This window comes from Caretta caretta, chromosome 12 (genome assembly GCF_965140235.1).
Source record: "Caretta caretta isolate rCarCar2 chromosome 12, rCarCar1.hap1, whole genome shotgun sequence".
Classification (NCBI taxonomy): Eukaryota; Metazoa; Chordata; order Testudines; family Cheloniidae; genus Caretta; species Caretta caretta.
This window is the reverse complement of record NC_134217.1, coordinates 43,859,460-43,886,244: the sequence shown is the minus strand read 5'-3', so window position 1 is coordinate 43,886,244 and position 26,785 is coordinate 43,859,460. Positions and strand designations below refer to the sequence as shown.

The 26,785-nt window shown below is 47.5% G+C and overlaps 2 protein-coding genes across 6 annotated transcripts in view; both read right to left on the bottom strand.

Annotated features, from left to right (window-relative positions):
* TAT (tyrosine aminotransferase) overlaps positions 1-1,405 on the bottom strand; it is a 72,092-nt gene extending 70,687 nt beyond the window's left edge. The window contains exon 1 of the mRNA XM_048816971.2: positions 1,322-1,405. The gene's annotated coding sequence lies outside the window, so the exon portion shown is untranslated. The remainder of the gene's footprint in view (positions 1-1,321) is intronic.
* Positions 1-26,785, bottom strand: part of PHLPP2 (PH domain and leucine rich repeat protein phosphatase 2) — a 145,645-nt gene that overhangs the window by 29,948 nt on the left and 88,912 nt on the right. For all 5 annotated transcript variants that reach the window (XM_048816964.2, XM_048816965.2, XM_075118525.1 and 2 more), the window contains 7 exons: positions 21,803-21,958; positions 20,721-20,921; positions 8,626-8,788; positions 7,651-7,781; positions 2,843-2,953; positions 1,999-2,193; positions 1,322-1,553 (listed from right to left, as the gene is read on the bottom strand). In XM_048816964.2, coding sequence (XP_048672921.2) covers positions 1,322-1,553; positions 1,999-2,193; positions 2,843-2,953; positions 7,651-7,781; positions 8,626-8,788; positions 20,721-20,921; positions 21,803-21,958 — 1,189 coding nt within the window. The remainder of the gene's footprint in view (positions 1-1,321; positions 1,554-1,998; positions 2,194-2,842; positions 2,954-7,650; positions 7,782-8,625; positions 8,789-20,720; positions 20,922-21,802; positions 21,959-26,785) is intronic.

Below are 26,785 nucleotides of genomic sequence, written 5' to 3'. Positions count from 1 at the left end.
GAGCCTCATCTTTGGTGTGAGACGTCTCACCTGACCTGCCACGGCTTGGGGAGGAAATGCTGTGCTTGTGCCCATGCTGTGCTTTTTCCCTGGATGTGGCAGTGACGCTGGTGCCCAGCAGGACGGGCTGGAAGTAGGGCTGGCCGCTGGCGCAGAGCGGCCATCCAACAGATACACTGGTGCTGGTTTCTGTGGCGCACGAGGGCACATAGTCTCCTCCATCAGGAATTTATGGAGGCAAATCTCTGAAGCTTCTTGAGTTTGGGGTGGGAAGGAGAAGCAGATAAAGCAGCGTGCAGTGATGTGAGCTTTGTCAAGACAGTATAGGTATTGTTCATGTTCTTTGCTCACCGAGAATGGGCGAGGGAAGGAAGCACAGTACTCAAACCCTGCTTGTCTGGGCATAGTGCCCTGGCTGGGAAGAGAGTCCCACCAAGGGGAAAGTCTTGGATTTTTATTCCTAACTAACAACTGACTACTAACAACTAAGGGACACGAAAAACGAGGATGGACAATTACTCTATGAATAACTATATACCGCAAGAACTAGAGAACTCGAAACAAGCTTACGATCACCGAGGAATGGGCGTTCCGACTCTGGCCATGCGGCAGTAAGAGAGCACTGGAGCGGCATCGATCTGCACAGCTTCTTAAAGCCTTGGATACACCACGCAGTTGACACACATTCGGGTTGACAAACACTACTATGAACAGTTCCAGCTCCAGCACATGGCACGCATATGCACCCGCGATTGGAATCCACATAGGGACCATCACTCAAAGAAGAATAGATGTTTCAGAATAAGATGCGACCCCTCCTCCCACACACACATAATATAGTCAGTCAGAGCCCTGCTGCACTAGATTCAAATCATCCTAACTTTTAGCCCAGAAAATGACCATTTTAAAATCTATCCCCATCCATGTGGCCCCATGCTAGAGGGAGTGAAGAGCTGAAACAGCTCATCTGTTTCACTAAGTGAATGACCCTTTGATTAGGTCGGGATCTTCACCATGAGCCTCAGGGAGACAACGCACATCAGCTGGCGTTGGGGTTTTAGATATGCTGGCTTCCCATACCTATCCCTCACCCTCCCAGATATGCCCAGCTGTCTGTTCAGCATGGCATTTCAAGACTGCTCAATGCTAAATGTCCCACCAGCAGCAGAAACAGAGCTGGGAAGGAGCAGAGACAAAAGAGATGCAAATATTTATCTCTGTAGACTCTGCTGTGATGTCCTCTGCAGCATGTTAGAGCCTGGTGCTGTTATTAAACCCATATTACAGGATGAAAGCTGAGCTGCAGAAAGGCAGAACTGACCTCTGTTATGATGGCTTTTTGCTCCTTGACTCTCCTGGCCTCCTCAGGATATTGTTCCAGGCTGAAGACTTTGGAAAGGGGCAGGGGTTTTCCACTGCGGCACAGAATGGCTTGGCATGTGCCCACATTGGCCAATGTCAGAGTGAAGCTGCCAGCCAGGTCAGTAGCATCATGTCGAATATAGCAAAGGACAGCAGAGGAGCCCAGCTTCTGGCCAGCCATCCCCAGCTTCCTATTGGAAAGAAGAGACAGTATGAAAAGAATAAAGCTTCCAATGACAGGTACTTAACAAATGGGCCTGTGTCTCTCCTTCATACACAGAGTGCTAGGTATCAGAGTGATATATATATCCATGACCCCAAGCCCTACCCATTGGGAGAGATGCAGCTGAACACCCTGCAGAGATCATCCACACTCGATCCTGTATCAACAAGTGAGATTCCCTCTCTCCCATCGATGCAAGAAGGCCCCCTCTCCCTCAACAAACCAGCCACCCACTTGAGCCTCCTCCCCACATTTCTCACCCATTTATCAAACTGCAGGAACAAACAAATCCTTGCTCACAGGTGCAGCCTCCCTACCCTGCACTGGGAGAGGATCTCTCCTGTGCCCTTCTCACATCTCCATGCATCAGTCTGACCAGTTTCAACAAGTGTCCCCAGCACCTGCTGGCCTACCTGTGGGAGACCAGGAAGGTGTTAGACATGAACACAGAGTCTATGTTCGACTGCTGCACCTCCTCCAGTAGCACGTCTGCCATAGTGCATTGCAGGAGACGGGGCAGCTCCTCATTCCTGTCACCGTCAAACATGCCGTACACAGCTTCCACGCTGTCTGCAAAGCTCCCCAGAGCCAGGGCCGACACACAGAGCCTATAGGGGGAGGGTAAAAGCAGCTTGAATCTATATGAGGTACTTATATGGCCTCATTACCATAGTATCTGAGTGATTCACAATCTCCAAACTATTTCTCCTCACATGGCCCTGTGAAGTAGGGCAGTGCTATTATCTCATTGTACATATTGGGAACTGAGGCAAAGAGAGGCTAAGTGACCTGCCCAAGGTCACATACAAAATGTGCAATGGAGCTGGGACATAAATTCAGGTTTCTCAAGTCCAAGGCTAGTGTCCAGACCAATGGGGCCATACTTCCTTGCCAGCATAGGGGGAACATGCAGAGTCTGCATGGGGAGTACAGAGGTAGTTCTACCTAGTGGTTTCTGTGTGCACACACACACACACGGGGAGAGAAAAGGCAGCTCTACCCAGGGATGGGGGGCAGAGGCCCTCAGTGTCCCAGAGCATGTGGACTTTAGTCAAGGAAGGGAGTGGGGAAGGGAGGTCCCAGTTGCCAGGAGAAGGCAAATGATCCAGGAAGCCACAGAAGGCTGGCTAGCTCCCGAGGACACCAGGGTTTGATTGGCTGGATGGTCATTCAGCAGTGTATGCTGCCCCTCGCCCCAGAACAGAATGGGTGTCTCAGGATCCATGTGTGAGCCTCACATCAGGCAATAATACTCACTTATTCCTCTGACCAGCCATCTCGGCTAACCCATGATTCCACAGCGTAGAGGAGAGTACTGAGTCTGCTGTGAGGGAGGGCTTGGCATCAATCTTCAGGGTGGCAATGTGACTGCAGAGAGAGCACCACAAAGGTCATTCTGCTCCCACAGACTGCACAACAGCCTGGGGCATCTCCATATAAGCATTAGGGGTAAAGGCCAGTTCACCCTACCAATCTAGAGTTCCTAAAAAGCAGCCCCTTGGAAGAAGCTGAGCCCAGGAAAGGAGATTAAGGACGAAGCCTTCCATGGGCTGTTGTTATGTATCTACAAGGTGTCAACCAAGAGATTCTTTGCCTAACAGTTCTATGCTGATGTAGAGCCAGCATCTGCACTTTGACTGCTGCAAGACAAACAGCATTAGTCAGTCATGGATGAATGATTGTGGGAAGGGGATGTTAAGGACTTTTGCTGTGCTCAGTGACCCAGTCAACACATTACTTCCACCTCTGGTACATGCTTCACAGATAAAAATGTACACCTTATTTCCAGTCTGAATTTGTCCAGCCTCAACTTTCAACCATTGGATCTTGTTATATATTTGTCTACTAGACTGAAGAGCTCATTATCAAATTTGTGTTCCTCATATAGGTACTTTGAGACTGATCAAATCACCCTTAACCTTCTCTTTGTTAAGCTAAATAGATTGAGCTCCCTGAGTCTATCTCTATAAGGTATGTTATCTAATCCGTTAATCATCTCATGGCTCTTCTCCGAACCCTCTCTAATTTATCGACATCCTTCTTCAGTTGTGGAGACCAGAACTGGACACTACTGCTGAAGAAACAACCTCTCTACTCCTACTTGAGGTTCCTGTTTATAGATCCAAGGATTGCATTAGCCCTTTTTGGCCACAGAATTGTCTGTCTTTGCCGGGGATAGACCAGGAATGGAGTCTTAGAACTTTTAGTAAGTAATCTAGCTAGGTATGTGTTAGATTATGATTTCTTTAAATGGCTGAGAAAAGAATTGTGCTGAATAGAATAACTATTTCTGTCTGTGTATCTTTTTTGTAACTTAAGGTTTTGCCTAGAGGGGTTCTCTATGTTTTTGAATCTAATTACCCTGTAAGATATCTACCATCCTGATTTTACAGGGGGGATTTCTTCATTTCTATTTACTTCTATTTTTATTAAAAGTCTTCTTGTAAGGAGCTGAATGCTTTTTCATTGTTCTCAGATCCAAGGGTTTGGGTCTGTGGTCACCTATGCAAATTGGTGAGGCTTTTTAATTCAACATTTCCCAGGAAAGGGGGGGTGCAAGTGTTGGGAGGATTGTTCATTGTTCTTAAGATCCAAGGGTCTGGGTCTGTAGTCACCTAGGCAAATTGGTGAGGCTTTTTACCAAACTTTGTCCAGGAAGTGGGGTGCAATGTTTTGGGAAGTATTTTGGGGGGAAGGACGCGTCCAAACAGCTCTTCCCCAGTAACCAGTATTAGTTTGGTGGTGGTAGCGGCCAGTCCAAGGACAACGGGTGGAATATTTTGTACCTTGGGGAAGTTTTGACCTAAGCTGGTAAAGATAAGCTTAGGAGGTTTTTCATGCAGGTCCCCACATCTGTACCCTAGAGTTCAGAGTGGGGGAGGAACCTTGACATTTACAACGCACACTTTGCTTCTCTACAAAAGAAAAAGGACACTAAACTTTCTAAACTACTACATGCCACAAGGGGCCACAGCAATGGTTCCCTCAACCCACCTAGCAATATTGTTAACCTATCCAACTATACTCTCAGCCCAGCAGAAGCAGCTGTTCTATCTCAGGGCCTCTCCTTCTGCCCCTCCACCCCCACGAACATGATACAGTTCTGTGGTGACCTAGAATCCTATTTTCGACGTCTCCGACTCAAGGAATATTTCCAAAATACCTCTGAACAACATACTAATCCACAGAGGTCTCCCTACCAACACTACAGAAAGAGGGATTCTAGGTGGACTCCTCCTGAAGGTCGAAACAGCAGACTGGACTTCTACATAGAGTGCTTCTGCCGACGTGCACGGGCTGAAATTGTGGAAAAGCAGCATCACTTGCCCCATAACCTCAGCCATGCGGAACGCAATGCCATCCACAGCCTCAGAAACAACTCTGACATCATAATCAAAAAGGCTGACAAAGGAGGTGCTGTTGTCATCATGAATAGGTCGGAATATGAACAAGAGGCTGCTTGGCAGCTCTCCAACACGAGTTTCTACAAGCCATTACCCTATGATCCCACTGAGAGTTACCAAAAGCAACTACAGCATTTGCTCAAGAAACTCCCTGAAAAAGCACAAGATCAAATCCGCACAGACACACCCCTGGAACCCCGACCTGGGATATTCTATCTACTACCCAAGATCCATAAACCTGGAAATCCTGGGTGCCCCATCATCTCAGGCATTGGCACCCTGACAGCAGGATTGTCTGGCTATGTAGACTCCCTCCTCAGGCCCTACGCTACCAGCACTCCCAGCTACCTTCGAGACACCACTGACTTCCTGAGGAAACTTCAATCCATCGGTGATCTTCCTGATAACACCATCCTGGCCACTATGGATGTAGAAGCCCTTTACACCAACATTCCACACAAAGATGGACTACAAGCCGTCAGGAACACTATCCCCGATAATGTCACGGCTAACCTGGTGGCTGAACTTTGTGACTTTGTCCTTACCCATAACTATTTCACATTTGGGGACAATGTATACCTTCAGATCAGCGGCACTGCTATGGGTACCCGCATGGCCCCACAGTATGCCAACATTTTTATGGCTGATTTAGAACAACGCTTCCTCAGCTCTCGTCCCCTAAAGCCCCTACTCTACTTGCGCTATATTGATGACATCTTCATCATCTGGACCCATGGAAAAGAAGCCCTTGAGGAATTCCACCATGATTTCAACAATTTCCATCCCACCACCAACCTCAGCCTAGTCCAGTCCACACAAGAGATCCACTTCCTGGACACTACATTGCTAATAAACAATGGTCACATAAACACCACCCTATACCGGAAACCTACTGACCGCTATTCCTACCTGCATGCCTCCAGCTTTCACCCTGACCACACCACACGATCCATCGTCTACAGCCAAGCTCTGCGATACAACCGCATTTGCTCTAACCCCTCAGACAGAGACAAACACCTACAAGATCTCTGTCAAGCTTTCTTACAACTACAATACCCACCTGCAGAAGTAAAGAAACAGATTGATAGAGCCAGAAGAGTTCCCAGAAGTTACCTACTACAGGACAGGCCTAACAAAGAAAATAACAGAACGCCACTAGTCGTCACCTTCAGCCCCCAACTAAAACCCCTCCAACGCATTATTAAGGATCTACAACCTATCCTAAAGGATGACCCAACACTCTCACAAGTCTTGGGAGACAGGCCAGTCCTTGCCTACAGACAGCCCCGCAACCTGAAGCAAATACTCACCAACAACCACATACCACACAACAGAACCACTAACCCAGGAACTTATCCTTGCAACAAAGCCCGTTGCCAATTGTGCCCACATATCTATTCAGGGGACACCATCACAGGGCCTAATAACATCAGCCACACTATCAGAGGCTCGTTCACCTGCACATCCACCAATGTGATATATGCCATCATGTGCCAGCAATGCCCCTCTGCCATGTACATTGGTCAAACTGGACAGTCTCTACGTAAAAGAATAAATGGACACAAATCAGATGTCAAGAATTATAACATTCATAAACCAGTCGGAGAACACTTCAATCTCTCTGGTCACGCAATCACAGACATGAAGGTCGCTATCTTAAAATAAAAAAACTTCAAATCCAGACTCCAGCGAGAAACTGCTGAATTGGAATTCATTTGCAAATTGGATACTATTAATTTAGGCTTAAATAGAGACTGGGAGTGGCTAAGTCATTATGCAAGGTAGCCTATTTCCCCTTGTTTTTTCCTACCCCCCCCCCCCAGATGTTCTGGTTTAACTTGGATTTAAACTTGGAGAGTGGTCAGTTTGGATGAGCTATTACCAGCAGGAGAGTGAGTTTGTGTGTGTATGGGGGTGGGGGGTGTGTGAGAAAACCTGAATTTGTGCTGGAAATGGCCCACCTTGATTATCATGCACATTGTAGGGAGAGTGGTCACTTTGGATGAGCTGTTACCAGCAGGATAGTGAGTTTGTGTGTGTGTGGTTTTTGGGAGGAGGGTGAGAGAACCTGGATTTGTGCAGGAAATGGCCCAACTTGATTATCATGCACATTGTGTAAAGAGTTGTCACTTTGGATGGGCTATCACCAGCAGGAGAGTGAATTTGTGTGGGGGGGTGGAGGGTGAGAAAACCTGGATTTGTGCTGGAAATGGCCCAACCTGATGATCACTTTAGATAAGCTATTACCAGCAGGACAGTGGGGTGGGAGGAGGTATTGTTTCATATTCTCTGTGTGTATATAAAGTCTGCTGCAGTTTCCACGGTATGCATCCGATGAAGTGAGCTCTAGCTCACGAAAGCTCATGCTCAAATAAATTGGTTAGTCTCTAAGGTGCCACAAGTACTCCTTTTCTTTTTGAGAATTGCAGTGGGAGCTCATGTTCAGCTGCTTATCCACCATGATCCTTCAAGTCTTTTTCAGAGTCATGGCTTCCCAGGATAGAGTTCCTCATCTTGCATGGATGGCATGCATTCTGTGTTCCTAGACGTATGACTTTACATTTGTCTGTATTAAAATGCATCTTGTGAGCTTGTGCCCAGCTTGATAAGCCCTTCCCAGAGAGCTTCTTGCTTCATTGGCCTGGCAGCCCCACAACTCACCTGAAGATGTCCAGGGTCTTGTGTTCTAGCACCAGGTTTGTGTTTCCAGTCAGGTCCAGCTCCTGCAAGGTAGCTGGCAGCACCTCAGGGATCACGATTTCTGTTAGTTCATTGCAGCTCAAGTCTACAAACTGCAGAATAGAGAAAGCATAACAGAGAGGGATCCCTTCCCTGCAACCCCCCAAGGGCTTCATCACTACATTTCCCCTCCATATGTCTGCTCACCCCCACCTTCCAGTGTCCCATCGCTACATTGCCCACCCCATTTTGGATCTCTCTCCAACCCCCAGAGGCCCTGCTGCTATATCTTCAACTCCATATTATAAGGGGAGTGTAATATCTTCAGGGGGATAGCTTCTCTCAGTTCTGGGTCACAGATCACTAGTTCTTCGCCTTATCTGCTTCTAAGTCTCTTTTCCACTGGTAGGTCAGGCCTGTCAGTTCCATTTTCATGACATATTTCTGGGAGCTAATTGGCAGTGGGGTGGGGAATGTAGTGATGGAACCCACCACCAAGTGCAGATCAGTAATGGGATTGAGTTGGGAATACAGTGACAGGGCTCTTAGGAGTTTGGGGGAGATCCTAAATGGGGCGGGGAATGCAGTGACAGGGCCCCACGGGGATGGTGATCAGAGGTGGTGGGAAGTGTAGTGATTGGGCCCCATACAGATATGTGCAGAATACTCTCAGCTGGACTTGGGTGTTCAGTTCTGCTCCTGCTGTCTCATAAATTATAAAAATAGAGGGGTTTCAGAGATGGACAATGAATCTGAAGGAGGGAATGAAAAGTCTGTGACTGTTTAATTTAGAGAGGAAACAAACAAGAAGGAACAGAATAGATACAGGATGCACATATTATACCCTCTATGGGACCTGCATCTCTAACGCTGGAGCCTGCAGTTCCTCTCCCAGGAATTCCATTGTTATCCCTCCACCCCAGCTATTTCCTGAAGCCTTTCACCCTTCAGGGATACCTGAATACAAGGTAGGTGCAGGATCTCTGGGAAGATACTGATCTCATTTGAGTGTGCAATAAGTGTGTGCAGCTGCTTGCAGTTTGCGATTGTTGTAGGAATCGTCTTCAGCTTGTTGCCACTCAGGTTCAGCTCTTCTAGCTGCTCCAGCTTGCTCAGTTTGCTGAAGGGAAAACCCAAAGTAGCACATCTCATGAGCCAGAACCTGCCACCATCAGAATTCATAGGCACAGGACCCAAAGCGTTAATCTGCTCCCTGGGCAGGAGAATCTAGGGAAGCAGCCGAAGGAAAGGTTCAGCTGCTTACTAGCTGTGTTTCTGATTTACGGATAGGAGACAGCCAGCAATTCCAAGGAAACATGGTAGTGAGAACAGGGACTGTAAGGCCAGGATTTGCCCAGTGGTCTGATTTCTTTGCTCCTGGCTCCTACATGCATGAAAGCAGAAGAGAAACTCATCATAGGCAACTCTGCAGGACCAGTGAACTTGTACCCATGAGTTTCAAAGGAATTGACTAAGAAGCTATGTGGGTCACTGAGTGTAGATATTTAACAAATCTTGGAATGCTGGGGAAGTCCCAGATGACTGGAAACAAGCTAATGTTGTATTTAATAAGGATAAATGGCATGACCCATGAAACAATAGGTTGATTAGCTTGACACTGACCCTAGGCAAAATCATGGAAAAGCCAATATAGGATGCAATCAATAAAGAATTAAATGATAGTAGCATAATTAATGCCAATCAACATGGTTTTATGGAAATAGGTCTTGTCAAACAAACTAGATACAGTTTTTTGATGAGATTACAAGTTTGGATAACATAGATAAATGTGTTAACATAATATACTTAGACTTTTCTAAGACATTGTATACACAACATTCTGATTAACAAATTAACAGATTAAATGCATTAAAAAATGGCTAACTGATAAATCACCAAAAATAAATCTAAATGGGGAATCATCATCCAATAGGAGCTTTTTTAGTTGGGTCCTGCAGGGTCTGTTGATGGCCCAATGCTATTCAATACTGTTATCAATGATCTGGAAGAAAATAAAGACTCGCTTATAGTAGCGTTTGCAGATGACACAAAATTGGTGGATTAGTAAACAGTAATAAGGATGAGTCAGTTCTAGAGATCAACCTGGATCACTTGGTACACTGGGCTTATTGAAGTGCATGTTGTTCAAATACAACCAAATGCAAGGTCATACACCAATAAAGAACACAAGTCACACTTACAGGATGGGGATCTGTTTTCTGGAAAGTATTGACTCTAAAAAGGATTTAAGGGTCACGGTAAATAACCACCTGAACAGGAGATGCCAATTCCAATGCTATGGTTGAAAGGGGCAACTTGATCCTTGGCTGTATAAGCTAGGAATATCAAGAAGAAATAGGGAGCTGGTATCCCCTCTGCTTACAGCATTACTGAGACCATTATTGGGATAGTGTGTCCAATTCTGATGTTCACACTTCAAAAAGTTTTGGTAAGTAGTGAGGACCTCATAGAAGAAATGGTTGTAGGGGATAGTCTTGGCTCAAGTGATCATGAGCTAATTCAGTTCAAACTGAACAGAAGGATTAACAAAAATAAATCTGCAACTAGGGTTTTTGATTTCAAAAGGGCTGACTTTCAAAAATTAAGGAAATTAGTTAGGGAAGTGGATTGGACTGAAGAATTTATAGATCTAAAGGTAGAGGAGGCCTGGGATTATTTTAAATCAAAGCTGAAGAAGCTATCGGAAGCCTGCATCCCAAGAAAGGGGAAAAAATTCATAGGCAGGAGTTGTAGACCAATCTGGATGAGCAAGCATCTCAGAGAGGTGATTAAGAAAAAGCAGAAAGCATACAGGGAGTGGAAGAAGGGAGGGATCAGCAAGGAAAGCTACCTTATTGAGGTCAGAACATGTAGGGATAAAGGGAGAAAGGCCAAAATCCATGTAGAGTTGGACCTTGCAAAGGGAATTAAAACCAATAGTAAAAGGTTCTATAGCCATATAAATAAGAAGAAAACAAAGAAAGAAGAAGTGGGACCACTAAACACTGAGGATGGAGTGGAGGTCAAGGATAATCTAGGCATGGCCCCATATCTAAACAAATACTTTGCCTCAGTCTTTAATAAGACTAAAGAGGATCTTAGGGATAATGGTAGCATGACAAATGGGAATGAGGATATGGAGGTAGACATTACCATATTTGAGGTAGAAGCGAAACTCAAACACCTTAATGGGACTAAATCGGGGGGCCCAGATAATCTTCATCCAAGAATATTAAAGGAATTGGCACATGAAATTGCAAGCCCATTAGCAAGAATTTTTAATGAATCTGTAAACTCAGGGGTTGTACCGTATGATTGGAGAATTGCTAACATAGTTCCTATTTTTAAGAAAGGGAAAAAAAGTGATTCGGGTAATTATAGGCCTGTTAGTTTGACATCTGTAGTATGCAAGGTCTTGGAAAAATTTTTGAAGGAGAAGGTAGTTAAGGACATTGAAGTCAATGGTAAATGGGACAAAATACAACATGGTTTTACAAAAGGTAGATCGTGCCAAACCAACCTGATCTCCTTCTTTGAGAAAGTAGCAGATTTTTTAGACAAAGGAAACGCAGTGGATCTAATTTACCTAGATTTTAGTAAGGCGTTTGATACCGTGCCACATGGGGAATTATTAGTTAAATTGGATAAGATGGGGATCAATAGGAAAATTGAAACGTGGATAAGGAATAGGTTAAAGGGGAGACTACAACGGGTCCTACTGAAAGGAGAACTGTCAGGCTGGTGGGAGGTTACCAGTGGAATTCCTCAAGGATTGGTTTTGGGACCAATCTTATTTAATCTTTTTATTACTGACCTCAGCACAAAAAGTGGGAGTGTGCTAATAAAGTTTGCGGATGATACAAAGCTGGGAGGTATTGCCAATTTAGAGAAGGACAGGGATATCCTACAGGAGGATCTGGATGACCTTGTAAACTGGAGTAATACAAGGATGACCTTGTAAACTGGAGAAGTGTAAGGTCATGCATTTAGGGATTAATAACAAGAATTTTAGTTATAAGCTACGGACGCATCAATTAGAAGTAACGGAGGAGGAAAAGGACCTTGGAGTATTGGTTGATCACAGGATGACTATGAGCCGCCAATGTGATATGGCTGTGTAAAAAGCTAATGCGGTCCTGGGATCCATTAGGAGAGGTATTTCCAGTAGGGATAAGGAGGTTTTAGTACCGTTATACAAGGCACTGGTGAGACCTCACCTGGAATACTGTGTGCAGTTCTGGTCTCCCATGTTTAAGAAGGATTAATTCAAACTGGAACAGGTACAGAGAAGGGCTACTAAGATGATCCAAGGAATGGAAAACTTGTCTTATGAAAGGTTTCAGAGTAACAGCCGTGTTAGTCTGTATTCGCAAAAAGAAAAGGAGTACTTGTGGCACCTTAGAGACTAACCAATTTATTTGAGCATGAGCTTTCGTGAGCTACAGCTCACTTCATCGGATGCATACCGTGGAAACTGCAGCAGACTTTATATACACACAGAGAATATGAAACAATACCTCCTCCCACCCCACTGTCCTGCTGGTAATAGCTTATCTAAAGTGATCATCAGGTTGGGCCATTTCCAGCACAAATCCAGGTTTTCTCACCCTCCACCCCCCCACACAAATTCACTCTCCTGCTGGTGATAGCCCATCCAAAGTGACAACTCTTTACACAATGTGTTTACACAGGAAATGGCCCAACTTGATTATCATGCACATTGTGTAAAGAGTTGTCACTTTGGATGGGCTATCACCAGCAGGAGAGTGAATTTGTGTGGGGGGTGGAGGGTGAGAAAACCTGGATTTGTGCTGGAAATGGCCCAACCTGATGATCACTTTAGATAAGCTATTACCAGCAGGACAGTGGGGTGGGAGGAGGTATTGTTTCATATTCTCTGTGTGTATATAAAGTCTGCTGCAGTTTCCACGGTATGCATCCGATGAAGTGAGCTCTAGCTCACGAAAGCTCATGCTCAAATAAATTGGTTAGTCTCTAAGGTGCCACAAGTACTCAACAGTGTGCCCTTGTTTCCAAGAAGGCTAATGGCATTTTGGGCTGTATAAGTAGGAGCATTACCAGCAGATCGAGGGACGTGATCATTCCCCTCTATTCGGCATTGGTGTGGCCCCATCTGGAGTACTGTGTCCAGTTTTGGGCCCCACACTACAAGAAGGATGTGGAAAAATTGGAAAGAGTCCAGCGGAGGGCAACAAAAATGATTAGGGGACTGGAACATGTGACTTATGAGGAGAGGCTGAAGGAACTGGAATTATTTAGTCTGCAGAAGAGAAGACTGAGGGGGGATTTGATAGCTGCTTTCAACTACCTGAAAGGAGGTTCCAAAGAGGATGAATCTAGACTGTTCTGAGTGGTAGCAGATGACAGAACAAGGAGTAATGGTCTCAAGTTGCAGTGGGGGAGGTTTAGGTTGGATATTAGGAAAAACATTTTCACAAGGAGGGTGGTGAAGCACTGGAATGGGAGGTGGTGGAATCTCCTTCCTTAGGAGTTTTTAAGGTCAGGCTTGACAAAGCCTTGGCTGGGATGATTTAGTTGGGGATTGGTCCTGCTTTGAGCAGGGGGTTGGACTAGATGACCTCCTGAGGTCCCTTCCAACCTGATATTCGATGATTCGATGATTTTCTTTTTTTCTTATGAAAGGAGACTCAAGCAGCTTGGCTTGTTTAGCCTAACTAAAAGAAGGTTGAAGGGAGATATGATTGCTCTCTATAAATATATCAGAGGGATAAATACTGGAGAGGGAGAGGAATTATTTAAGCTCGGTACCAATGTGGACACAAGAACAAATGGATATAAACTGGCCACCAGGAAATTTAGACTAGAAATTAGACAAAGGTTTCTAACCATCAGAGGAGTGAAGTTTTGGAACAGCCTTCCAAGGGAAGCAGTGGGGGCAAAAGATCTATCTGGCTTTAAGATTATACTCGATGAGTTTATGGAGGAGATGGTATGATGGGATAACATGGTTTTGGTAATTAAATATTCATGGTAAATAGGCCCAATGGCCTGTGATGGGATATTAGATGGGGTGGGATCCGAGTTACCCAGGAAAGAATTTTCTGTAGTATCTGGCTGATGAATCTTGCCCATATGCTCAGGGTTTAGCTGATCGCCATATTTGGGGTCGGGAAGGAATTTTCCTCCAGGGCAGATTGGAAGAGGCCTTGGAGGTTTTTCGCCTTCCTCTGTAGCATGGGGCACGGGTCACTTGCTGGAGGATTCTCTGCTTCTTGAAGTCTTTAAACTACGATTTGAGGACTTCAATAGCACAGATATAGGTGTGAGGTTTTTTGCAGGAGTGGTGGGTGAAATTCTGTTGCCTGCGTTGTGCAGGAGGTCAGACTAGATGATCATAATGGTCCCTTCTGACCTAAATATCTATGAAAAAAAGGATATTAAAAAACTGGAAAGGGTTCAGAGAAGAGCCAACCAAATGATCTGAGGTCAATCTACTTAGTTTATTGAAAAAAAAGTTACTTACTTTCTTGTAACTGTTGTTCTTCGAGATGTGTTGTTCACGTCCATTCCACATTAGGTGTGTGCGCGCCGCGTGCACGAGTGTCAGAAACTTTTTCCCTTAGCGGCTCCCATCAGGCTGGCGGGGCCCCCCGAGTGGCGCCACTGCGCCGTGCATATATACCCCTGCCAGCCCGATCCCCTCTAGTTCCTTCTTGCCGGCGACTCCGACAGAGGGGTAGAAGGGTGGGTGGTGGAATGGATGTGAACAACACATCTCGAAGAACAACAGTTACGAGAAAGTGAGTAACCGTTTTTTCTTCTTCAAGTGCTTGTTCACGTCCATTCCACATTAGGTGAATTACAGGCTTACCTCTGGAGGAGGGTAGGAGTCACGGAACAACTACTTGGAGGACCACTCTGCCAACCGCTGCGTCCTCTCTGGCCTGCTGGTTGACCGCATAGTGGGTCGTGAAGGTGTGCACCGAGGACCAGGTGGCTGCTCTGCAGATCTCCTGAATCGGGACCTGTGCCAGGAACGCCGTGGAAGTTGCCCGCGCCCTGGTCGAGTGGGCCGTGACAGCCAGGGCCGGAACACCTGAGAGCTCATAGCATGCCCGGATGCAGCTTGTAATCCAAGACGAAATCTGCTGCGCTGACACAGGGAGGCCTTTCATTTTCTTGACTACAGCCACAAACAGCTGCGCAGATTTGCTAAAGGGCTTGGTGCGCTCCAAATAGAACGCCAGCACTCGAAGCACATCCAGGGTGTGCAAGCTGCGGTGACTCGGGTCCGTATGGGGTTTCGGGAAGAACACCAGCAGACAGATGTCCTGGCCCAAATGGAATTGGGAGACCACCTTAGGGAGGAACTTGGGGTGCGGTCGGAGCTGCACCTTGTCCTTGTGAAACACTGTATATGGTGGCTCAGAGGTGAGGGCCCTCAGTTCGGACACCCTTCTGGCTGAGGTAATGGCAACCAGAAATGCCACCTTCCAGGAAAGGTGGAGGAGAGAACAGGAAGTGAGGGGCTCGAAAGGGGATCCCATGAGTTTAGAGAGGACCAGGTTAAGGTTCCATGGAGGGACTGGGGGGCGTGAGTATGGAAACACCCTCTCCAAACCTTTAAGGAACCGTCCCACCATTGGGTGGGAAAACACCGAGCCCCCCAAGAACCCCGGATGGAAGGCGGAGATGGCCGCCAGATGTACTCTGAGTGAGGACGGGGCTAGCCCTTGCTGCTTGAGGTGCAGGAGGTACTCCAGGATGGCCTGCACCAGGGCCTGGCACAGCCACACCTGTCGGGGTTCACACCAACATGAGAACCTTTTCCACTTGGCCATATAGGTCGCCCTGGTAGAGGGCTTTCTACTGCCAAGCAGAATCTGCTGCACGGGAAGGGAGCACTGATTCTCCAGGGCGTTTAGCCACAGAGCCTCCAAGCCGTCAGGTGCAGTGACTGCAGGTCGGGGTTGAGAAGCTGCCCACCGTCCTGTGTAATGAGGTCCCGGTGTAGGGGCAGGACTACTGGGGCCTCCACCGACAACTCTAGGAGCGATGTGTACCAGTGCTGGCGGGCCCAGGCTGGAGCGATGAGGATCACCGCCGCCCTGTCTCTGCGCACCTTGAGTAGGACCACGTGTACCAAGGGGAGCAGGGGGAAGGCATACATCAAGCCCCCTCTCCATGGGATCGCAAACACATCTGCAAGCGAGCCCGGGCTGCGGCCCTGGAACTAGCAGAACCGTGGGCATTGGGCGTTGGCCCTGGTGGCAAACAGGTCTACCCGGGGAAACCCCCACCTGCGGAAGAGCGAAAGCACGACGTCCGCCCTGAGCGTCCACTCGTGCATGCGGTACGACCTGCTGAGGGAGTTTCGTACCCCCGGGAGATAAGACGCCTCAAGGTGAATTGCATGGGCTATGCAAAGGTCCCAGAGGAGGAGAGCCTCGAGACAGAGTGGCGAGGAATGGGCCCCGCCCTGTTTGTTTTATATAAAACATGGGAGTAGTGTTGTCTGTCCGAACTGTCACGCTGTGACCACTCAGAGTGGCATGAAAGGTCTGGCAGGCGAGACGAACCGCCCTGAGCGCCTTCACATTAACATGGAGCAAACGCTCTGCTCTGGACCACAACCCCTGCGTCATGAGGTCCCCCAGGTGAGCCCCCGATCTGTGGTCTGACGTATCTGTCACCAGCGTCAGGTCCGGCTGTGGGGCGGCGAAGGGGATGCCTTTGCAAACCACGGGCTGGGACTGCCACCAACGCAGGGAGTCCAGCACGTCCCTTGGGGCTGTCACTACCAAGTCCAGGGGGTCCCTGCCTAGGAGGTACACCCGAGCGAGCCACGCCTGCAGAGTCCTGAGTCTCAGTCTGGCATGCCTGACCAGGTGCATGCATGCTGCCATGTGGCCCAGCAGCCGCAGGCAGCACCTGGCCGTTGTCGTTGGAGACTGGTGCAGGGAGGCCACTGATTGCTGGATAGCCTGGAATCGGGATACTGGAAGGCTTGCTCCGGCCTGCACCGCATCCAGGACTGCTCCTATGAATTCTACTCTCTGCGTGGGTACGAGTGTGGACGTGGGGACATTGACCAGGAGTCCCAGCTTGCAGAACAATCTCAGGGCCACCTCCACATGGCCCAGCACTTCCGCCTCGGATCGACCCGCCAAGAGCCAGTCATCAAGGTACGGGTACACCCGGATTCTCTGCCTCTGTAAGAAGGCTGCCACCACGGCCATGCACTTCGTGAACACCCGTGGGGCCACGGCTAGACCAAACGGGAGAACCGCAAACTAGTAATGTTCTTGGCCCACGGTGAAGCGTAGGAACCGCCGATGTGCTGGGTGGATGGCGATATGAAAGTACGCGTCCTTCATGTCGAGGGCGGCGTACCAGTCCCCCGGATCCAGGGAAGGGATGATGATGCCCAGAGAGACCATGTGGAACCCGGCCTTGGCCAGGAACTTGTTGAACCTGTGCAGGTCTACGATGAGGCGAAGGCCCCCTTTGGCCTTGGGGATGAAGAAGTAGAACCCCTTCCCCCTTAGAACCGCCTCTACCGCCCCCGTCTCTAGCAGAGAGCGGACTTCCTTCTCTAGGAGATGCTCGTGAGAGGGGTCCCTGAAGAGGGACAGGGAAGGGAGGTGGGAGGGGGAAAGGGAGGAGAACTGCAGCGGGTACCTGTTCTGCACCGTGCGTAAGACCCAACAATCTGATGGAATGTTGGACCATGCACGGGAGAAACGGGACAGGCAGTTCAGGAAACAAAGGGACGGATCCGGTGACTGGTCTGGTACGCTGTCCTCGAGTGCACCTTTCAAAGCCTGGCTTAGTGCCCGGCTGGGGTTTGTGCTGGCCTTGGTTCTGGCCCGGCGCATTATTGTTACTGTTGTTGTTGCCCGGCGCCTGTTATCCCTGCCTCGCCTACGGTAAGGCTCATGCCTATGGCGACACTGCAGCTTAAAGGGCTTCCTCTGGGTCGCCGGGGTGTGCATACCCAGCGACTTAAGCGTAGCCCACGAGTCCTTAAGGCTGTGCAGCCTCGTGTCTGTCTGGTCCGAGAAGAGGCCGGACCCTTCGAAGGGAGGTCCTGGAGTGTATTCTGGACCTTGGGCAGCAGGCCTGACTCCTGGAGCCACGCCAAGAGCCTCATGACCACCCCGATGCGATTGTTCTAGCCGCCACATCCGCTGAATCCAGGGAGGTCTTGGCTACTGCCTTGCCCTCGTCCACCAGGGCCATGAACTCCTGTTGGGAACCTTGCGGGAGGTTGTCCTTAAACTTCCCCACCGCCGCCCAGGAGTTGAAATTATGCCTGTTGAGGATGGCCTGCTGGTTCGCAATCCTCAACTGAAGGCCCCCAGATGAGTACACCTTTCTGCCAAAAGGGTCCCGGAGTTTTGCCTCCTTGGCCTTAGGGGCTGGGGCCTGCTGTCTATGGCACTCCTTTCATTTACTGCTGAGACCACTAGGGAGCATGGACTCGGGTGGCAGAACAGGAACTCATAGCCCTTAGATGGGGCAAAGTATTTACACTCCACTCCTTTGGCCGTTGGAGCGCTGGAGGCCGGGGTCTACCATATGGTCTTATAGTTGGACTGAATGGTCTTAATGAGCAGGAGCGCTATTCTGGATGGACCTTCGGGGCTCAAAATGTCCACCATGGGGTCCTCCTGCTCAACCATCTCCTCAGCCTGCAACCCCAAGTTCTGGGCGACCCTGCGCAGCAACTCCTGGTGGGCTTTAAGGTCTATCGGTGGAGGGCCGGACACCGCTGTACCCGCCACTGCCTCATCCGGGGATAACGAGTAAGTTAGCTGCTATTCGACTCCCTCTGGCTGGTCCTCCTGCTCCCCTTCTCCCGTGGGAGGGGCCTCCAGCTTGGGCCAGATCAGGAGTCCATGGGACGGCACCGCACTCGGTGCCGGTCTCTCCGGTTTATCCTGGGGGGTGCCGGGGGCCTGGATACTGTAGCCTCTGGCACCATCTGGCGTTGGTGCAGGGACCGGGATCGCTGCACCGAGTAACTTGCCCTGGACGGGGCCCCTTGACTCTCCGGATAGGCCTAGGGGGTCGAAAAAGGCCAATGGCCTGGTGGTCCCCATTGGGGTTGCCAGCCCATCTGAGGGTCCCTGCTGTCCGGGGCCTGGTGCAGGTAGCTATAGCGGCCGGACTCAGCGCCGGACTGTGGCAACACCGATTGCGAAGGCCACGGCGGTACCAACGATCTGCACCAGCGTGAGAATGAGCGGCTCCTGGCTGCGCGGGAGCAGTACTGGTATCCCCGGAACTGGGACCGGGATCAGATCTGGACCGGGACCTGGATTGGTGCCAGCGTTCCCTGGACCGGGACCATCTGCAGGAGTCCTCTGGCGAGGGCTGTCTCAACTCCTCCCGGTGCCAGTCTCTGGGTGGTGCCGGACAGCGGTGTTCCCTTTCCGGTGCTTCCTCACGCCGACCCACTCCCGGTGCTGCGACCTTCTTCTGGGCCGCCAGTAACTGTGAGTCCGCGGAGTCGGAGCTCGACCGGGACCAACTCCGGGAGTGGTGCCGGGACGGTGTCCTCGAGCGGCACGCCATTGCTGGCTTACCCCTCGACAGCACCCGTTGCATGGGTGCCGGAGGGTTCTTCCTATGCAGGAGGGGGCTCGCCGCCGACAGCTCGATGAGGTCCTTTGCAGCCTCAAAGGTGCCAGGCGTGGAGGGCTGATCCGTTATGCCCTCGAGCCCATTGTCTGCACTGAGCTCACTTAGGTCTGAGCTTGGTGGGGCTTGTGCTGCCGGGACCGCTGATGTCGGCGTCGGTACCACAGCCTTTCCGCTCTTATCGGCGCCCGGGGCCTTGGGAGGCGTTGGCCTCCTGTGCGGGGAACGACCACGCCTTCCTTTCGGCTGCGCCGGGGGCCGCACCAGGGAGGACGAGCGGTGCCAGGGCCTAGTCTGGCGCTCCAGGGCCGACAGTTTACGGTGTTTAGCCGGTGCCGGGTCTCTCAACGGCTCCGGGGCACTATGCACCGAGGAAGCCTGAGTCGGCATTGGGCGCTCCAGGCCCGGTGGCTGCAATGTGGCCTCCATCAACAGCTGCTCTGAAAAGGCTAAGGGACTGCTCTTCTACGAGAGAGAGAGGTTGTTCCAACGCCACCACGGACGGTAAGAAGGAACTGGAGGGGGTCGGGCTGGGGTATATATGCACGGCGCAGTGGTGCCACTCGGAGGGGGCCCGCCGGGAGCCACTAAGGGAAAAAGTTTCCGACGCTCGTGCACGCAGTGTGCGCACACCTAATGTGGAATGGACGTGAACAAGCACTCAAAGAAGAATAGAAGGTTAAGAAGTCATTTGATCACTGTCTAGAAGTACTTTCAGGGGGTAAGATTTCTGATGCTATATGGCTCTTTAACAGACAAAGGCATTATAAAATCCAATGGCTGGAAGTTGACTCTAAACAGACTCAGACTTGATATAAGGCACTTTTCTTCTTTTAAGTGAGGGTCATTAACCATTGAAACAACTTACCAAAGGATGTGGTGGATTCTCAGTCACCTGAAGTCTTTAAATCAAAAGTGGGTACCTTTCTAAGAGAGATGATCTAGCTCAACCACAAATTATGAACTTAATGTAGGAATCAACAGATAAAATTATATGGCCTGAGGTATGTAGGATATCAGACTAAATTGTCAGAACGGACTTCCAGCCTGAAAATCTATGACTGTATGAACAGCACAATTCAACAGCCTTCACAGCTGCTGTAAACTGCACTGCCCACTGCTATTAGCAATGCAGCCATCCCAGGCTCAGCCAGCCATACACCCCCACCTCCACCGCACTCGGCATGTACTAGGAGTACAGGAACCACAGCAGCCAGCACTATCCTGAGGGATACTGATGGATGCTTGGGAGGAAGTGAATCTTGAGTCACATATCAGAGGCACAGCATCTCATCATGACATCGATAAGCTCCTACCAGTTCCCAATGAGGGAAGGAAACCCACTCACTCTAACCCAGCTGAGTCAACTGATTCTAGCCCTGTTAGCTGAGCATTACCTTTCCCCACCTTTTGCATGCACTTACCTTGCAGGGAAGGTTTGCAGTTGGTTGTTTGCCAGGTGCAGGACCCGTAAGTTTGCGTGTCCCACCAGGTCAGGGATGCACTGATCTGTGAGGTTATTATTGGTCAAGTAAAGTAGCTGCAGCATGCTGAGACTCTCTTCCCCAGGGCAAACAGATGGCAACGACTCCAGGCTGTTGGCAGATGCATTCAAGTACCTGAGACTAACAACAACAGATTAAGAGACATTAGGTTCCGTTCCATCCCATCCAAACCACTTCACCAGATACGACAGTGATAGAAGCCATATGAGAACCTGGACAGATAGCTATGGCCGCGTTATCATAATGGAAGTCATACCAGATGATTATAATGGTCTCTTCCAGCCTTAAAAATCTATCAATCTAAAAATGACTAGCTATATAGCACTAGAGATGCACATAGTGCTTTTCAACAAAAAGGGAATCCCTGCCCTGAAGAGTTTGCAAGCTAAGTTGAGAGATAACACAGGGAATGGGTAGAAAAAAGCTGAGTGCAGGAAGCTCTCACAGTCACTTGGGAATATAAAGCTTGTGTTTTACTTTATTTAGGATTATTCCATTCCAGTGAGTATCTCTTCTCTGCCCTTAACACCTTATACTGCACCTATCACAGTGGTATCCAAGTGCCTGTCTGCTTTCTCCTTTGTACCTGAAAAACTTATATACTGGTGTCAAAGAATGAAAACTCCTCAGTGCATTGTGTTCCTATGTGCATATGAATTGTGGTAGAGAAATAACAATAACTACAGGCAACTTCCTTGGTGGGCTGGTGGGTTAGACTACACTCACCTTTCCTGCTATCATACAGAAACCTGATTCCCTCAGCAGCCAGCTGGGTGATTTCTCCCCTTGGCACCTGGATTACTGCCTCATAAAACACAAATCTGTCCTATTACCTCTTACTCAACAGGCAATTAAGCACCAGAACCTGGCACCATCAGTCACGCAAACAGCACCATAACCCTTTACAGCTCCAAAGGTGAGACAGCCAGAGGAAACTGATCTTTCACCCAGAGTTAGGTAAAAGCTTCCATCCTAACAAAATGTGTTCTGCTGCCACTTACTTCAGAGCCTTGAAGAAGAACATCTCCGGAAGTTTAGTGATCAGGTTATGCTGGAGGTCCAGCACCTCCAGGGGAATGTGTTCCAGCAGAAGTGGAAGACTCTGCACATGGTTGTGCCCCACCATCAACTTCCGAAGACTCAAACTACTCAGGGTCCTAGGAGGACAGAGAGCTTATTGAATTAGTTTGGCTCACCCTTCTTTCAGAGGCCCAAAGCAGAAAGCTCCTGGTCTTTAATCCTGTTATTAAACAAAATTAGGGCTGAAGAACATTATATTGCCTGGGTCAGTGAATTTTAAACAATGCATAGAGTGAGATGCATGCATGATCAGGCAAGCCCCTACCTCTGTGTACACATACGTATGTGAGTGCCCCTGCAGTTCTATCCAAGCTATTGTACATGTATGCAGAGATCCCTGATTTGTGCTGTAGGCATGTGTATATAGATACACTGTGAGCATACTTCACAGTGTAGGATGAAGGAGGAATGGAACAGCAAAGGATGGACTAGAATTTAGTGACTTCCTCCTTCTGACAGAAGAGACTATTCTCAATGCTGACAAAGTGATTCTGGGCTTGAATTGCGCTGGATCAACAACCCAGTGTGGTTCTGAGGCTGCCATCATATTCTCCAGAATCTCCGCTTTTCTTTAAAAAACAACCCAAGTCTCTAATCCTAATGACTGCAAAGATAATTTTGGAAAGTTGAGCTGAGTGTAACCACTACAGTGATGTCTACCTGAGTCTGCAGACATACAGAAATAACAACAAACAGGTATAAACTGCCCCATTAATTTCAGTGAGATAACTCAATTAACAGCGCTGACACGGGCATCTATTTCATGACAACATGTAGGAAAGGAAGAGATCATCATGCTAGGGAGCTCTGAAAGCCCACTGCAGGTGACAGCTTATTTGGGAACCACCAGTGAATGGTGCTGAGGAGATATCAGCATCATTTTTTCCCTGCTCCAAGGATGAAGGTGTAACATCCAATTCTCCTCATACAGCACCTGCTCTGGGGTGGGGCACCATCTCCTCTGGCTTCCAGAAGGAGCCAGCAGCAGTTGTTGGTGGCCTACTCCTCCTTTCATCTACTCAGACGAGCCAGGAGGTCTCCGCCCCTGTACTGCTGATGGTGGCCCTCTTCTCTGAGCAGTGACAGGAGTGCAGTACCCTCAGGGTTTCAGGAGCCTAGTCTGCTCTATCACTTATTTCCTGGCTCTAGAGGCTGCTGGTCCTCTCTCTGCATCAGTTACAGCCAGGGCAGTTCTCCACCTCAGAACTATTGTTTCAAGCCCTCTGCATACTGAGACACGTTACTGCATCAGTTAACCTTGAAAATATGACCCAAGTATTTCTATGCCACTATGAGGACCAGAAGTATATAATCACAGAAATGTACAGATGGAAGGCACCTCAAGAAGTCATTAGGTCCAGCCTCCTGTGCTGTGTCAGAAACAAGTAAACCCAGATCATCTCGGATATGTGTTTGTCCAACCTGTTCTTAAAAACTTACAATGGGGATTCCAAAACCTCCCTTGGAAGCCTGTTCCAGAGTTTAACTACCCTTTTAATTAGCAAGGTTTTCCTAATATCTAACCTAAATCTCCCTTGCTGCAGATTAAGCCCATTACTTGTTGTCCTTTCTCCAGTGGACATGGAAAACAACTGATCACAATCCTCTTTATAACAGCCCTTAAAATATTTGAAGACTATTGTCCATTAATGGCTATTAGCCAGGATGGGTAAGGAATGGTGTCCCTAGACTCTGTTTGTCAGAGGGTGGAGATGGATGGCAGGAGAGAGATCACTGATCATTACCTGTTAGGTTCACTCTCTCTGGGGCACCTGGTATTGGCCCGTCGGTAGACAGGACACTGGGCTGGATGAACCTTTGGTTTGACCCAGTATGGCCATTCTTATGTTCTTAGCATGCTTCAGCCAGCTCCTTAAGTACCTTGGGTTGAATTAAGTATCATTTGAATTGAAATGGAAGTTGAGATTCTATCATCACATTACTCTGGGCACACTGACCCTTGCCATACATTTATTGTGCCTATAACATAAAGCAGCTCTGCCCAACAACATACACAGATTTGGAGGACAGAAAAGACCATTATGATCAACTGCTCTGACCTTCTGCATAGTACAGGCCATAGATCGTCGTTCCAAAATTCTAGCCCTGTAACTTCTGCTTGAGCTAAGCCACATCTTTTAGAAAGACATCCAGTGTTGATCTAAAGACTTCAAGTGATGGAGAATCCATCACATCCCTTTGTAAGTTGTTTCTGTTAATTTCTCTCTGTTAAAAATTTGCACATTATTTCTACTCTGAATTTGCCTAGCCTCAGTTTCCAGCCACTGGATCTTGTTATACCTTTTTCTGCCAAACTAAAGGGCTGTCTACTATCAGAAATCTTTTCCCCCGTAGGGACTATATATAGTGATCAAGTCACCTCTTAACCTAATCTTCAATAAACTACATAGATTGTGGTGGTGTTGTAGGTGTGTTGGTCCCAGAATATTAGAGAGACAAGGTGGGTGAGGTAATATCTTTGATTGGACCAACTTCTGTTGGTGAAAGAGACAAGCGTTTTATTTCACCCTCCTTGTCTCTCTAAATAGATTGAGCTTTTCTTTCGTCTCTGGCTAGGTGTCATATTTTCCAGACCTCAAATCACTCTTGTAACTCTTTTCTGAAGCCTTTCCAATTTGTCAACATCCTTTTTAAAGTGTGGACTCCAGAACTGGATACAGTATCCAGTAATGGTCCCCCCACTGCTTACTCATACTTGATATTTCCCTGATTGTAAATCCAAGGATTTCATTCACTCTCTTAGCTATTGGATTGCACCAGAAACTCACTTTCTACTCGTTTTCATGTCCCAGTAAGTCTTTTCCAAAATCTCTGCTCTTCCAGGATACAGTCCCCCATCTTATAAATGTGACCAACAGCCCTTGTTATGAAGTGCAGGACTATGCAAATGGCTGTGTTAAAATACATTCCTCAAATGAGCCCTTTAAACCAAGCAATCCAGGCTGGTATGTACAATTGACCTGTCCCTATTATTATTTACCACTCCACCACTTTTAGTGTCATCTGCAAACTTTACCACCAATGATTTTAAGTTTTCTTCCAGATCACTAATAAACTTTTTTGAATACCACTGGGCTGAGAATAGATACCTGAGGGATGTCACTAGACACACCTCCACTGGATGATGATTCCCCATTTACAGCTACTTTTTTCTCTGTATCTGTTGACCAGTTTTTAATACATTTAATATGATTTTGTATAGTGGGGTTTTTTTTAAATCAAAATGTCATGGTTCAAATGCCTTACAAAACTCTAAGTATATTATGTCAAAGCAATTACCTTTGTCAGTCAAACTTGTAATCTGATAAAAAATGGTATCAAGTTTGTTTGACAAGAACTATTTTTCATAAGACCATGTTGACTGGCATTAATTATGATACCATAATTTAATTCTTTACTGACTGTATCTCATATCAGCGTTTTAATGATTTTGCCCAGGTTCATTATCAGGTTAACCAGCCAATCAATAATTTTCTGGGTCAACTTGTTTACCCTTTTTAAATATGGACACAACATTGGCTTTTGCTTCCTCAGTGTTCCCAGATCTGTTAAAAATCAAGACAAATTTTTCACAGAGCTCCTAGGACAATTCTTTTAATATTCATGGGTTCAATATATCTGGCCCTGCAGATTTAAAAATGTTTAACTTCAACAGTTGGTGGTTAACATCCTCCCTAGACACTGATAAAACAGAATGTATTTCATCATCACACTGAGATATGAGAACACATCATCCTGCTTCTTTTCAAATACAGAACGCCTATATTTATTGAATACCTCTGCCTTTTCTGCATCATAGCTGATAGTTTTACAATTCTTGTCAAGTATTAGACCTATATCACTGGTAGGATTTAATTTGTTCCTGACATATTTAAAGAATTCCTTCTTAGTGTCCTTAACCCTACTGGCCATAGATTTTTCACTGATACCTTTAGCTTTCCTTATCAATTGTCTGTATTTCCTAACTGCTGATTTGTACTCATTGCTATCAGCTTCGCTGCTTTTCCATTATTTTTTACTTCCTCTTTCACCTCCTTTCTTAGCCAGGATGTATTGTTATTGGGTTTTTTTTAACTGAAGTAGTCTTCTTTTGTGATTGAAGAATGTGGGGCTTGGGCATCTAACAAACCATTCTTAAATAATTCCCAGTTATCATTTGTATTTTTATGTTTAAATATTTCCTCTCACTTAATTTTGCTTGTGACTGATTTTGAATCCCAATGAGATAGAGGCAAGCCTGAGAAGACAAGAACAGCATGTGTGACCATATTTAATTAGTTGGGGGGGGGGAAAGGGTTAAGAGCAACTCATAGAAAAGAGGCAACAGTCTAAAATAACCTACACTGAGAGAAGATCCTGGTATTACAGAGCTTTTTTAAGTTAGTTGACAAAGGCACAAGATCCAACAGCTGGAAGTTGAAATCAGCAAAATTCTAACTGGAAATAAGGCATACATTTTATTGTTGAGGATAATCAGCCACTGAAATCTTTTCACAGGATGTGGTAGATTCTCCAGCACTTGAAGCCTTTAAATCAAGCTTGGATTATCTTTCTACAATATACTCTCTAGTTCAACCACAAATTGCTGGGGTAGATGCAGGAATCGCTGGATGAAATTCTCTGGCCTGTGTTATTCAGGAGGTCAAATGAGATGATCATAATGATCCCTTCTGACCTTAAAAATCTATAAATGTTTTGAATATATGCACAGTCCAGACAGTGTGGCACCACATAGTGGCATCACAAGCAAGTGAAACATTGTTGGGGGGGGGCGGAGTATAGAAGAGTACTATCACTCTTTTCCCCAAAGACACACAGCCTGGAGGGAGTGCAGTGGGGGAGGTTTAGATTGGATATTAGGAAAAACTTTTTCACTAAGAGGG